This window comes from Malaclemys terrapin, chromosome 7 (genome assembly GCF_027887155.1).
Source record: "Malaclemys terrapin pileata isolate rMalTer1 chromosome 7, rMalTer1.hap1, whole genome shotgun sequence".
NCBI lineage: Eukaryota > Metazoa > Chordata > Testudines > Emydidae > Malaclemys > Malaclemys terrapin.
In genome coordinates this window covers 103,142,503-103,154,988 of record NC_071511.1, presented here as the reverse complement: position 1 = coordinate 103,154,988, position 12,486 = coordinate 103,142,503, and the positions used below count along the sequence as shown (strand labels likewise).

Below are 12,486 nucleotides of genomic sequence, written 5' to 3'. Positions count from 1 at the left end.
GTGTATCATTTATGCATGATTTATGTATCTCTACTCAAAAAAAACCCACAGGATATATTTGTGTTTAAAATGGACATGCCTCTCCATCTTCACATAGTCTCCTCTTCGCTGCCAAGGAGTATGCAATCCTAAGAAAGGGACAGAGTCAGCTGAAAAATATGCTTTACCATCTTCCAAAATGAAGATTTTGGCAATAGCAGGGTATGTAATTTAGGGCCGCCCAATGAGTCATTAACAAATCCGCTAACAAGTTATATGGGGTTTCTGGGCCCATTTACTCTGTTGTTTAATTTGAAAAGTTGTTACCATGAGAACCAGATTGTTTTTGTGCTGACTCTGGGATACAGAACACCTGTTAAACCCTCTCATATCAGCAGTCAGGATTCTCATATAAGAAGTGCAGTTTTGTTCGGCACTGGACAAGACAGTGACCACTAACAACTGAAGGCATCTGCAGCTGGTATCTGCAGAAATCTCAGCAACATGACAATTTTTTGCACTCTTAATTTACTGTAAATTTGTGCTTCGCCTGTTTGTTTCAGCAGAAGAACATCACATCACTTACAATTAATTTCTTAAAGAGGAACTAGACTCCTTTGATTACATTTGTCTGAATTCTTCTTATACGTTTGTGATTCTTGTGAAAGGGAAGCCCTCTCTTCTTCACGGTATGTTTCACTCTGGCAAAGTGAGGATGGTAGTTCAGCTTCTATGGCTCAGTCATCCCATTTCCTCTTGACACTGTCAAGAGTGATATTTGTGACAGCAACATTTGTGACCTGTTCACTGGGAACTTGCCTGAAACCACCAACTCATTTCATTTAGGCCACCAAAATGCTATCTGATTGCGAGGACTTTTGGCTGCTAACAGTCTAAGCTTTATTTTGGCCACTGGCCTGTGAATGAGACTTCACAACCCATTATCTATGACTGAGCTGTCCAATTGTGTGTTTGAGTCTGTGGTGTTGAACTGCAGGGAGGGCAGATCAAAGGCATTTTTCTCAGAGAACATACAATATGTTTTACATGGCGTTTACTTGTTCTTTGGGAGGAGACCTTTGCCTCCTCTTTAAGGACCCTAACAATCTCTCCATGTCCCCCTCTTTTTAATCCCTTATCTCTATACTCAAAACTGTATGTTTATTTTTCCTGCTCAAAACTGGGTTAGTTTCCTCCTCAGAGCCCACCAGTGTCACTAATTAACTGCCCAGAGGGGTCAGTACCGAGTGATAAACACGCCTTTCCTACAAGGTCTGAGTGTACTGTGTCCACTGCATTCCCAGCCTACATCCTTCCAGTGAGCCAGAAATCAGTCCTGGACTTGGCAACTGACATTCCCATGTACCAATACAGCAAATGGCCACTGTACCAGCCCATAACTTAATATTTGAATCCAGATCACCAATAATTTAATGGCATATTAGTAGCCATCCTAACCCCTCTGTCCTTGGTGGGCCTACACATGTCTGGTTTCTTTGAGCACTTACTGGTGAATGGTAAAAGTGACTGCTGTTGTAGGCTATTCTCTTAGGCTAGAGGCTTTCTTCCCAGATCTGCTGCTCCCATAGTCTGCTATAAGAGCTAGGGGACACGGCGAGCAGATAGGATCCACCACAGACAAATCGGAGATGGATGCGGAGCCTGACTCTGTGCCAGCACTTGCTCCTGCACAGTGCCCTGGCCTTACTGGCACCCAGCCAGGGCCCGCTAGGGTGGGATTTACATTTCTGACCAGAGAACCACAAGAACTACAATTCATCATAATCTCGAGAAAAGACAGACAAATGATTCAGAAACCTTATTTTTGTATGTGAATGTATTTTGCAGGTTCCGATTCTAATACCATGCCACAGAGTGATTTGCAGCAGTGGACAGACTGGCAACTACGGAGGAGGAACTCATCTGAAACAGTGGCTTTTGTCACATGAGAAGCTTCAGAAAGAAAAGTTAGCATATTGATGCAGTTCAGCCACAGCTGTTATACAGCCAAAACACATAACCAAAGATACTTGGCTTATAACAAGCTTTCAGAACACACAGTAGAATTCAGGAAAATGGTAAATATTTGAGTGACATATAAATATAATACAACATCCGAAGTGAAATGTGTGGTGGCACTACTATATTAAAAAAGCTGGATGTGTCCTAGGGGACGCAGCTTGTATGCCCTTTCTTGTTTTTACATTTTACAGCAGAATGAGTACAGCGGACTGTGCCTGTTGTGCATGTATTTTGTTCCCATCTCCAGTCCTGTTTTGTTCTATTTTTAATGTCCATTAAAGCAAGGATAAGGGAGTGGGAGGGGCATGGCAAATGTTAGGTGCAACTGCCCCTCTAAGGAAGCATCTGGCTCACAGAGGGGACAGCCGGCAGTCTGAAGCCTTTGCGTGTTTCTGAGAGCAAAATGAAATGCAAAAGCTTCAGCACACACCTCCCTGTTCCTGCCTAGCTTTGTATTTGTCCAGATTGAAAAGCTTGTACCTCTGCCAGGATTGGTGCCCAAGATTCTCCTGTTTTTCTTTGATGTTTGAACTGTTGAAATGATGTTTTACGTAAACAGTTGTTAATTAAACACATTGAGAATCATTCAAAAGGAAATGGCTATTGAATTGCCTATTCACAGCTTTTTCTTTTCAAATTGTTTGAGATGCTTAAAAGATATGAATAAAAATTATTGTCTTTATTAACATTGCAGTAAGTAGACAGAAAAGTAGATGCTGGTAAATTATTTTATGCCAAATAAAGAGCTTTTTTCAAATTAAGCAGTTACGTTACCGTAGTTTTCTCAAAAAATTTAAATTGTTATATTTTTTGATAAGTAATATTGTGATTATTATTTTATTTAGCTTTCATGTGCATTATACAATACTCTGCGTAGTTAGGGGAAAGCTTTTTTTTCATATAGGTTATCCATAGAAAATATAGGCAGTGAAAGGATATTGAAGCTAAAATTTCTGATTACTTAAAAAGGATTCCATGAAAGTAAAATATTACAAACTACCAAGAGCTGAAATTTTCAGTCTGGGAGTCATAAATTATAACATGGAAATACTGATTTTATGGTTTTTTTTTCATATTCTTGTAGGTGTCTCTTTAGAAAGCTCATTGCTAACAAAGAAATTACTGTATTATATTACAATGTATTACTTTGTTAATGCAGCATTATTGATATCTTACCTTTTTAATAAAGTTATGTTATGCATGTACATGTTTCTGTGTGTATGTGTGTAAATAAAATGCAGTACATGATATATGGAGAAAATAAACTATACCCAACTGTACAATATAAGGCTGTATTTTTATCAAGGGTTTCTGGTGGCAATATAAACCAAGAAAGCAAAGCTCAAGTGGTTTGTACATGTCACCAGAACCCTGAGATAAAAATATAGCCTTATAATATGTACAGTTTGGGTGTATTTTATCTTTTATAATATGTGGATACCAACAAGCAAACACAATGCCTTGTGTAAACTTTAAACTTTTTCAAATATTACATCACTTGCTGCTTATCTGTAGATATTTACATTTGTTTTGCCATAAATTTGTCCTTCTTTTTCTGAAATAGTAAATATGAATGTCATGAAGACACTATCATTGAGTACAGTACCTGTAAATCATTTAAAGTGTAGAGGAACAGATTTTTAGCAAAACCTCAACCCAGCCTCCAGTTTTGTACTTTAACTTCCATGCACAAATATTTTCAGGTACAATTTTGTGTCCACAACCTTTTGTAGGTGCAATTTATATCATTAGACTGTCTAACTACTTGATTGTACTCGGGTACTTAAACACCTTAATGGCATCTGCTGGACCCACTGTTATTTGAGCCCACTAGTTTGTGATAATAAAACTGAAAACCAGGGAAATGTTAAAATTTACATTGTCTATCATAACATATCAAGAACTAAAATTCATAATTTCATACTGTAAAACATAAGGCTATAAAAAAGAAACTATATTTGGTATATAAGTTGTTTGCCTACATGTGTATAAGAATACAATTATAAAATAAGTATATTTGATCCTGAGACTTTATTCTGATTTTTCCCTTTTGTGGAAAAATTTTACTTATCTAGAAGATAAGTGAAAATTAGGTTGAAAAATATTGCAGGGATATAGCAGCATGCCATTAGTTTCAGCTGTACAGGAAGGAGCTTTAGAATGATGATAGAAATTCACTTATAATAAGCATACAGTTTTGTTGTCTGAGCAGCATACATTTATGAGCTTGCATACTGATGTTTATTTTTGTGTTGTAGGCCAAGCTACATATTCTTTGTCTACATGTTTTCCAATAGAGGGCACTATAGCTTAGAAGAATTAGATGCATGTGTTTTACAATGTATTTAGACCCTCATTCACCACTTTTTTTCCTACTGTTTAAGAATGAATTTGAAAATGAACAGCAGAGTTGAAATCTCTGAGCTGCCCTATTTGCAATGCTTCAGACAGTCTGCCTCAGGAATTAGCTGTCTAGTGTTATTACAGTCCTGCATTCTGCATCCTATGTATATATTGTGAAAGGTGCTGTAGTTAGATAGTAAGATGAAGAATGGCCTTTCTTTGCCAGGGATTTCAGAGATTGCTAATGATGCCCAAACTTCAGACTGGTATGACCACTAATGAAGGGCACTATGACACTAGAACCTCTAGGGGTTCTGTTTTAAGGAGGGGAATCCACATTGCTGCTTAGGTATACTGTTACCATTCTTCTTCTTTGTAGTAGTAATGCTGATTTCCTTGTATGATGTCTTGATTCTGTGCAGTACTCTGGAAGATGATCCTCTATGATGAAATACTTAGAACAACACAAATGAGCTATTGAGAATTTTCACACACTGAAACTACCCATCAGGCAGTTACATTAGGACTCTTCCATATAAGCGACAAAACATATCTTGTGTTGCATACCAGTGTTTCTGAATTATTAGAAAAAAATTTTAAAATAATTTTATCAGAAAAAAACAAAAACAAGGAAGACTGGGCTTTGGTTTTGGCCTGCCTTTGTTGTGTCACAGCAGTACAAAACCAGTTTTCTGTTTTCTGTCTCTGAGGGTTTTCTCTGCCTTGTCATAACAGTCTTGATATATGCCCTGAAGTTTCTACTAAAGAAGGCAACAGCATGGTTCAAATTGGCATTGTTTTGTACCGCTCTGAGTACTGCTATGAGAAGCCTGTAGAAATTAACATAAAAAGCAATCACTTGGAGTAGCCTAAAGCCTATTCTGGCTAGAGGTCATAGCATAGTTTATGAAAATATAGAACTAAAGAAAAAGTATTTTAAAAAAATCCAAATAAAAAAAAACCTAGAAACAAGAAAGCTATGTTCTTTTTCCTTGGAATTGGGTTCCACTGACCTATCAAGTTTCCTCCCATTCAGCCTTGCAGTGCTTTGAACTGCTGACATTGAGACACTGTGCAGCCAGGCACGACAGCTGGCTCTGCAGCATCTAATACCAACACATGCTGTTTTAGCCCATTTCCAGAGACTAAGATAATGAAAGATTCAAAAATAATATTTGTTTTGGCGGAACTACATTTATAATGAAATAGATGCCCTTGACCATGGGAGAAACTGAATTTTGCAATGGGTCATTCTTTTCCTCCTTTTTTTCCCCTCTATCGAAAATATCATCTACAGCAAACCTAAACCCAACAGAAATATTTTAGAAGAAATATGTTGTGCTTCCTGCATCAGATATACAATAAAATTGCATCTACACTAGTTCTGTTTTATACCCAAATGAAAAATGCAGATTACATCCTATGTATCAGTACCAAATGGTAAAGGGCCTCGGGCTTAAAGATTGTTACAGATCACTTTCATGCAAGCACACTTTTTGAAGTAATGAGCTCATACTGTAAGCATCTTAAACAGTAAATCAATTCATTGTAGTTATAAGGACATTTTTAGATCTATGCCCAAATTCTGTTCTCCCTGTTCCCGCAAGCAGTCCCATGGGAATTAGTGAAACTTCTTCTCTTGGTCAGATGAGCAGAATTTGGCCTATAAAGTGTCTATTTAATTCTTCTTCAATAATTGCCAGGTACCAGATTATACTATGTTCACTTCCATATTCTTTAATTGCTACTTGATGTTAATTTTACAACATATCTACTTAATAACGAACTGTGGACATGCCAGATGAACAATATTGCTGTTGTCCGTATGATCCAGATGATAAGTTATAAACATACTAAAAACTGAATAGCAACATCAAACTACTGTTGTTTATAAATATTACCAAACATTTATCCTTTATCATATTTCACAATGTTTTACTAAAGATAGAATTTGATAATCCTGACAATTTGATTGTGCTAGATGTGATACACACTATAGATAAATTTTGTATTACGTTGTATATTCTGTATTTATTTCTGTGTGTGCTCATTGTGAAAGATGGTATTTCAGGACTTATTTTCCTTTTTAAAAAATGCTGTATAAGAATAAAATCTATAAAAAGAGATTGCTTAAAAACTTAAAGCCCGCTAATCCAATAGGAGTCCTGTAAGATTTATGTACTATCTCAAGAGTAATTGCTCAGTAACAATCTTATAGGAATGTAAAAATCCTAGTAGGATTGCATTTCCAGATTTAATTGTAATTCCTGGTATATTTTTATAGAAATTGAATAGAATTGTATTTTAAAAGCTTCTCTTTACTATTCTTTTCCCCTTGTTCAGTCACTGTAGATCTTTTACTGTTTTCTTTTCTGTTTTATTGTCACTTGCTTTGAAAACAGTGGAAAATATTACTGACAGTACATTCAGTTGCTATTAAAGTGGGCAGGATATTTCAGTTACATTGATGTGCAAATCGGTCATACCAGCTTTATAGCTCGTCAAAGGACTGTGTGCTATTTCTGTTTCAAATAACATACATAGTGTATGAGTAATAAATATGCTTAATACAGGATGTGAAAAAGTAGGAGTTTTTTCCAGTTTTCTCACACAGATTTTTCCGGAAGGCCTACCATTATAAAACTTCCTCCATCCCATATTCTTAATAGTTTTAATGTTTGTGGTTCTTCATACTAATGCATTTTGTTCACATTTTTCTTTTCATTGTGCACTATTCTTCAGCAAGGGAGAACATTTTATTACACTGAGAGGTTTTAGGATATAAAATAGTTTGCCTTTAAAAATCTTGATCTTGCTTGTTGGTGGGTGGGTGTTTTTTGTTTCTGTTAGTTGTTCCCCCCCCCCCCCGTTTAGTGGACTTTTGATTAAAAAGTTGGTGTTTAAGAAGCTGAAGTTAACAACAGTTTTATTCTTTATCAGTTTTGGAAACATGAAGGTTTAAAATGAGCTCTGTACAGAATGCTGATCCAGAACAGTCTCTGGTCTGTGTGAAGTAATGTGTAGGTGGCAGTTAAAAGCTGAGGCCAGAGACTGGAGAAACTGCAGGTACTGATGTGTCTTTAAGTGACTAAGGGAAGTAGTCCAAAGTCTTCTGGACCAAGTGGCACCAGCTGCAGACAGATGGGGAATGTCTGGGCTCCATCACCCTCAAGTCTGCTCAGACAAGGATCTATATATTAGGGTGGGAGAGTGGATAAGAAAGTAAGAAATGGTAGCTGTGTGGTAAGGTGAAAATTGACGTGAGCACAGTGTACTTGACAGTGCCTTTGATTGATGAAAGGATATTGTTAACAAGCCTTTAAAGTTTCTCATTAATGTTTTTTCATTGAAAAAAGCCACAAGAAAAAAATTCCACATGGACAGTAATTAAGATCGATCCCATACAGTATGTTTAGTTATCAATTTTTAAAACATCTTTAAGAACCTTATTTAGTTATTTTAAACAGTGCTTTTTATTTGTTGCAGTGAACAGACCTTGAGTGCTACAAAATGGTGTTGTGAACACTGCAAAAACTAATAATAATAAAAAATACCGAAGCCCATTTAGTTGTGTTTTAAGGCTTTGCATAAGTAATTTTTAAATGGAAACACACAAAACCAGACAACAGTAGGCCAGATTCACTGGAACTCTTGTCTGCTTTGAGTCATCAGAGCAGCACAAAGGAGCCAGAATGTAGCAGTGAATCTGGTCCAGTATCTGTAATGTGTAAAGTATGTTGCTTGAACTATGACACTATCCTTCTTTCCTTTGTGAAATGATCACTGTTGTTTTGTGTTTCCTAGGAAGTACAGTGAGGTAATGAAAGTAGTTGGGAGTTATACGTCCTTTTCTCACTGATGAGGCATCAATCCACTATCCTAAATTTGATGGGAGTTCAATCCATGGGAGCACTTGGTCTCTGCATGAGACTTGGCCATATCCCAGACAAACACAAATTGAAGTTAGAGTGGCTGAAAAGGCCAATATTTAATTGAAATAACCATAACATTTAACTCCAAAAGTGATGTATTTATAATAATTGAAAAGTGGAAGGCCCTTCATCACCTGCATTCACCCCATTTTGTTACTTGTCTAATAAAAAAGTAGCCTTGTAATAATAATAATTTTCACTTTCCAATGAGTACCAAGACTGCTTCATTCAAAATATAAAATCAATTGAAAATTGGCCATTTCAGTAGTTCTTCAACTTCAGTTTGTGCTTGTTGTCCTTGGAGAGTGCCCTCAGCACAGCTCCTCTACGTTATGCTTAAGAGTGAACTACTAAATTTAAAGGGGGAGGAGAAATTGTGGTTGGCCAAGGAGATAGAGGGAAGGGGAACAAAATGTTTTTTTAAAAATCCAAATGAATTTGACTCAAATTTTAAAAAATCTATCTGGCTGAAAAAAGTACCATTGTGCTTACAATGTGTGATGTTTTGAAACAGTGTTGTTTTCATTTATTTGGTTTTGCTGTGGCTACTGAGCTAATGGATAGTTTGAAACCTAAAACTAAGACCTTAAATCCATATTTACATACTTAGGATAGATTTTCAAAAGTGTTGAGCTTTTGAAAATATGGCCACTTAGGTGTCTAACTATAGATTTTTTAAAAAAAATTGCTGGACTATTCTTTTTTGGAAGATGATAGGCAACTAAAAGTCTTGCTAAATACTACAAAAAATCTGAAATACAATAAAATCACCCTCCATAATGTCCAAATGAGTCAAATACTATAATCTCTTTAGAATGAGGTAATGGTAAACAACGTTTGATTACAAGGACATCTAATATTTACTAATAGCTCAAACATTATTTCTTACGATGTTGGAGTAACACTTTGCTCCCAAAGTGTCTGCGTCTTAGTTATAGTTTAGTTGTAAAGTACTTTAGGATTATTTGGAATGAAAAGCAGTATGTAATGTAATCTACTGTTGTTAAATTAATATTTGGTGTTAGAGCTTCTATTCTGCAGGTAAGATAAGACCATCAACCTCTTTTTTAATAATATAATACCTGCATGCTTCCAGAAATGACATCTCTTGCACTAATTCACTGGACCAGTTATACTTTGGCTTAGTATATTTCATAACGTCTTCCTAAGTCAGTGGTAGGAACTTACTGATCCTAAAAGTATTAGAGGAGCTGGACAAAAGTCGTGAGCTTGTTTGCTGCTGAGCAAATGCCAGGGACTATCTTGCATGAGGCGAGAGCAAGCTGGGAAATTTGAGCAAGTGAAGTAGAGGAAGGGTGATCTGACACACACCACACTCACAGGAAAATATTGGAAATCATGTCCCAAATGCTGATCTTGTTTGCCCCGGCCAAAGTCTGGAGTAACTCCATTGAAGTTGCTAGCGATTCTCTGGATTTACACTGGGTTAAATGAGATTAGAATTTGGCCCTTATCGCTGAATGCTTCACACAATTTGTGGGGGGAAAAGCAAAGCCCTCTAATTTGACCCAGAACCTGCAGATAATCACATATAAGCACTATCACATGGGCCAAGAGGAAGGTTAAAGTACAGCTCTCATACCTCTTTAAGAAGCTTCTTCAAAATTCAACCTTATTGTATTGTAAGTAGGAAAACTGCATATTTGGGGACTATGATTGTTCCTAACTTTCTGAAAGAAAAGATCTGATCTGAGGCAAAAGCCTAAGTTTTGCAAACTAGACTTTTTGCCTATTTCTCCTTACCTTTATCCAGATACTTCTCTTCCACCTAAGTTTTCTAGTCAGGTGATCACATGACAGCTACCTCTGCATTTATGCAGACGTAGCCAGCACATAAAATACTACATGCAGAAATGTGGTGGCCACAGATTTAGACTCAACAAAGGAAAGGGGTGAGGTTTAATAAACAGGATCCCAACCTGGCAGATATTGGTCTTATGCAGTTGCCATAAGATGACCCAACCAAATACATAAGGAATGACTATCCAGGCATACTTCCACCACCATCCAGACCAATAATAGGAATTTGGCCGAATGTTTCAAAATGATCTGGTTAAGGTTCCAGACTAGTGGGGCTTCAATCTGTATCAGACACTAAAAGCCCTATCTATACCATTGCATACCACAGTCTCATGCTTTATGGCTCTATGCTTGAGTATGAGCTCCCCAAACTGGCCCACACATGCATAACAAATAAAATATGCTCCCACACAAACACCCTTCCTGGCTGACTCCAGGGAGGTGAAAACCCAAAATCCACCCAGCCAGTTCCTTGAAGAGGGGAATTCCTTCCTGACATCAGTCAGCAATCCACTAGTAGTGATGATAAAGCCAAAACTCTTCAGGAAACCAGGCCTAACACCACCAATGCCCAAAAATCATGGGGGAAGAGGAGGCATTGGACCGGGCAAGAAAGGGTTTCAAAAGGCAGTCCAGCCTAGCACAATCTTAAAATAATGCCAGTAATATTTGGGTGTTGAAGTACAGTACAGCCTAAATTTAACCCCTTTTAAATGTTAGCTAATGTTCCTACCATCCTGAGTATTCATGCAAGACAAAGGGATTTCTTTTCACTTTCTATTGTTATGCAGTAAACTTAAAATGAATACTTCTATCAGTGTGATGCATCATGGGCTGCTGAAATTGTGGAAGACATCCTTTTATGGTCACTTGACTGATGCCTGTAACATTGCCTGCCACTCTCTGAAATGATCCAGTGCCTAAGCAGATAGTTTAGTTGTAGTAAGACTGGAATAAAATCAGTGTGCCTGAGGCTGCTCTCCTGATAGTATCCATTCAGATCCCTGAGATGGCCCTTCCATCCAAATGTTGTGCCAAGGGAATTGTTCATTTGTCAAAAGACTTTCTATCATTACTTTCCTCAGCATAGCATAAGCTACCACTTGGATTTAAAATATCAGCAGTTAGCTGATTTTTGTATGATTGTATGATATCTTCACTGAGAGAGTGAGCTGACATGTAGTTTCTATGGAGCCTCTGTATCCCATTCTCAGTGAACCTATTTATTTTTTCTTCTCACTATTTTCTCTGTATGTCTGGTGGCAGGACGGAGCAGAGAGAGGGGTGTGTGGTGTGTGTGTGTGTGTGTGTATATATACAGCTGCCTGTGATCTACCTTGCTACCTTGAAATTGATGAAGGGCTGGAGTTGTTGTTTGTCAATTACCCTGCAGGCTCTTTTGATTTTTTTTTTTTAGATTCTCATTTTATGTAAGTATTTGTGTCCAACAATATATGTTTGGCATAAAGGACAAAAGCCAGATTCATTGGCTCAGTAAGTCAGTCGTGTGCCACAAAGCAGATTTAAATCTCTTCAACTGGCTACTTGGAGGTTCCCCCCATGTCAATGAAACACTGAGAGGCATACGGATAGCGTAGCATACTATACCGATCCCTACCAGTCCCTTCCCAACATTGGGGGCCACTGTCTAGAGCTATACATCCCATAGAGTTGACCAAATCTACTGCACATGCGTGTGGTGTATATATAATATAAAGTGAACAGTCTCATCTGGCAATGGGATTTAGATTTCTAAGTGCCTAAATCACTTTTGAAAATGAAATTTAGGCTCCCAAATCAGTTAGGCATTGCACCACTGAGCACAGCGATGCCTAAATATCTTTACAAATCTGGTTCTAAGTCACATTGTCCATATTCTGAAATTCTAACTCAGACAAAGCCTGCATGGAAGTCAGTGAGTCTTGACTGATCAAGACATTCTGGGTTTAGCCTGCTGTTTTTAATACATTTAAAATATATTTTACAAGGGTATAAATCTATTTTATAAATATTAAAACCAGCTCTGTTGTTTATATGTCACATAAAGAAATGGGAAATGTTTGCCCACAAGAGTTGCGGATCATAGTGGGTTGCATATTTGTAAATGTTAATTTTCTTCATTGCTGCGTTGCAGGAGGAGACGTGGGGATGGAGAGCCTCTCAGGATATGTCTACACAGCATTTTGGAGCAAGCCTCCCAGTTCAGCTGACAGACTCAGGTTAGCAAGGCTTGCGATAGCGCTCTAAAAATAACTGTAGATAGCACTTTGAACCAACCCCCTCCCTAGGCTTCAGAGCCTAAGCTCCAGCCCAAGCCTCAACTTCAAAGCACATTCTATCCAGTTATTTTTAGAGCTATCTCAAGTCTATCAGTTCAGGCTGGGAGGAC

The 12,486-nt window shown here is 37.5% G+C and overlaps 1 protein-coding gene across 7 annotated transcripts in view; it reads left to right on the top strand.

Moving 5' to 3' along the window:
• Positions 1-3,206, top strand: part of MGMT (O-6-methylguanine-DNA methyltransferase) — a 300,274-nt gene extending 297,068 nt beyond the window's left edge. For all 7 annotated transcript variants that reach the window (XM_054036012.1, XM_054036006.1, XM_054036009.1 and 4 more), the window contains one exon: positions 1,828-3,206. In XM_054036012.1, the coding sequence (XP_053891987.1) occupies positions 1,828-1,959 (132 nt within the window). In that variant the 3' untranslated portion in view covers positions 1,960-3,206. The remainder of the gene's footprint in view (positions 1-1,827) is intronic.
• Positions 3,207-12,486: the final 9,280 nt, after the last annotated feature.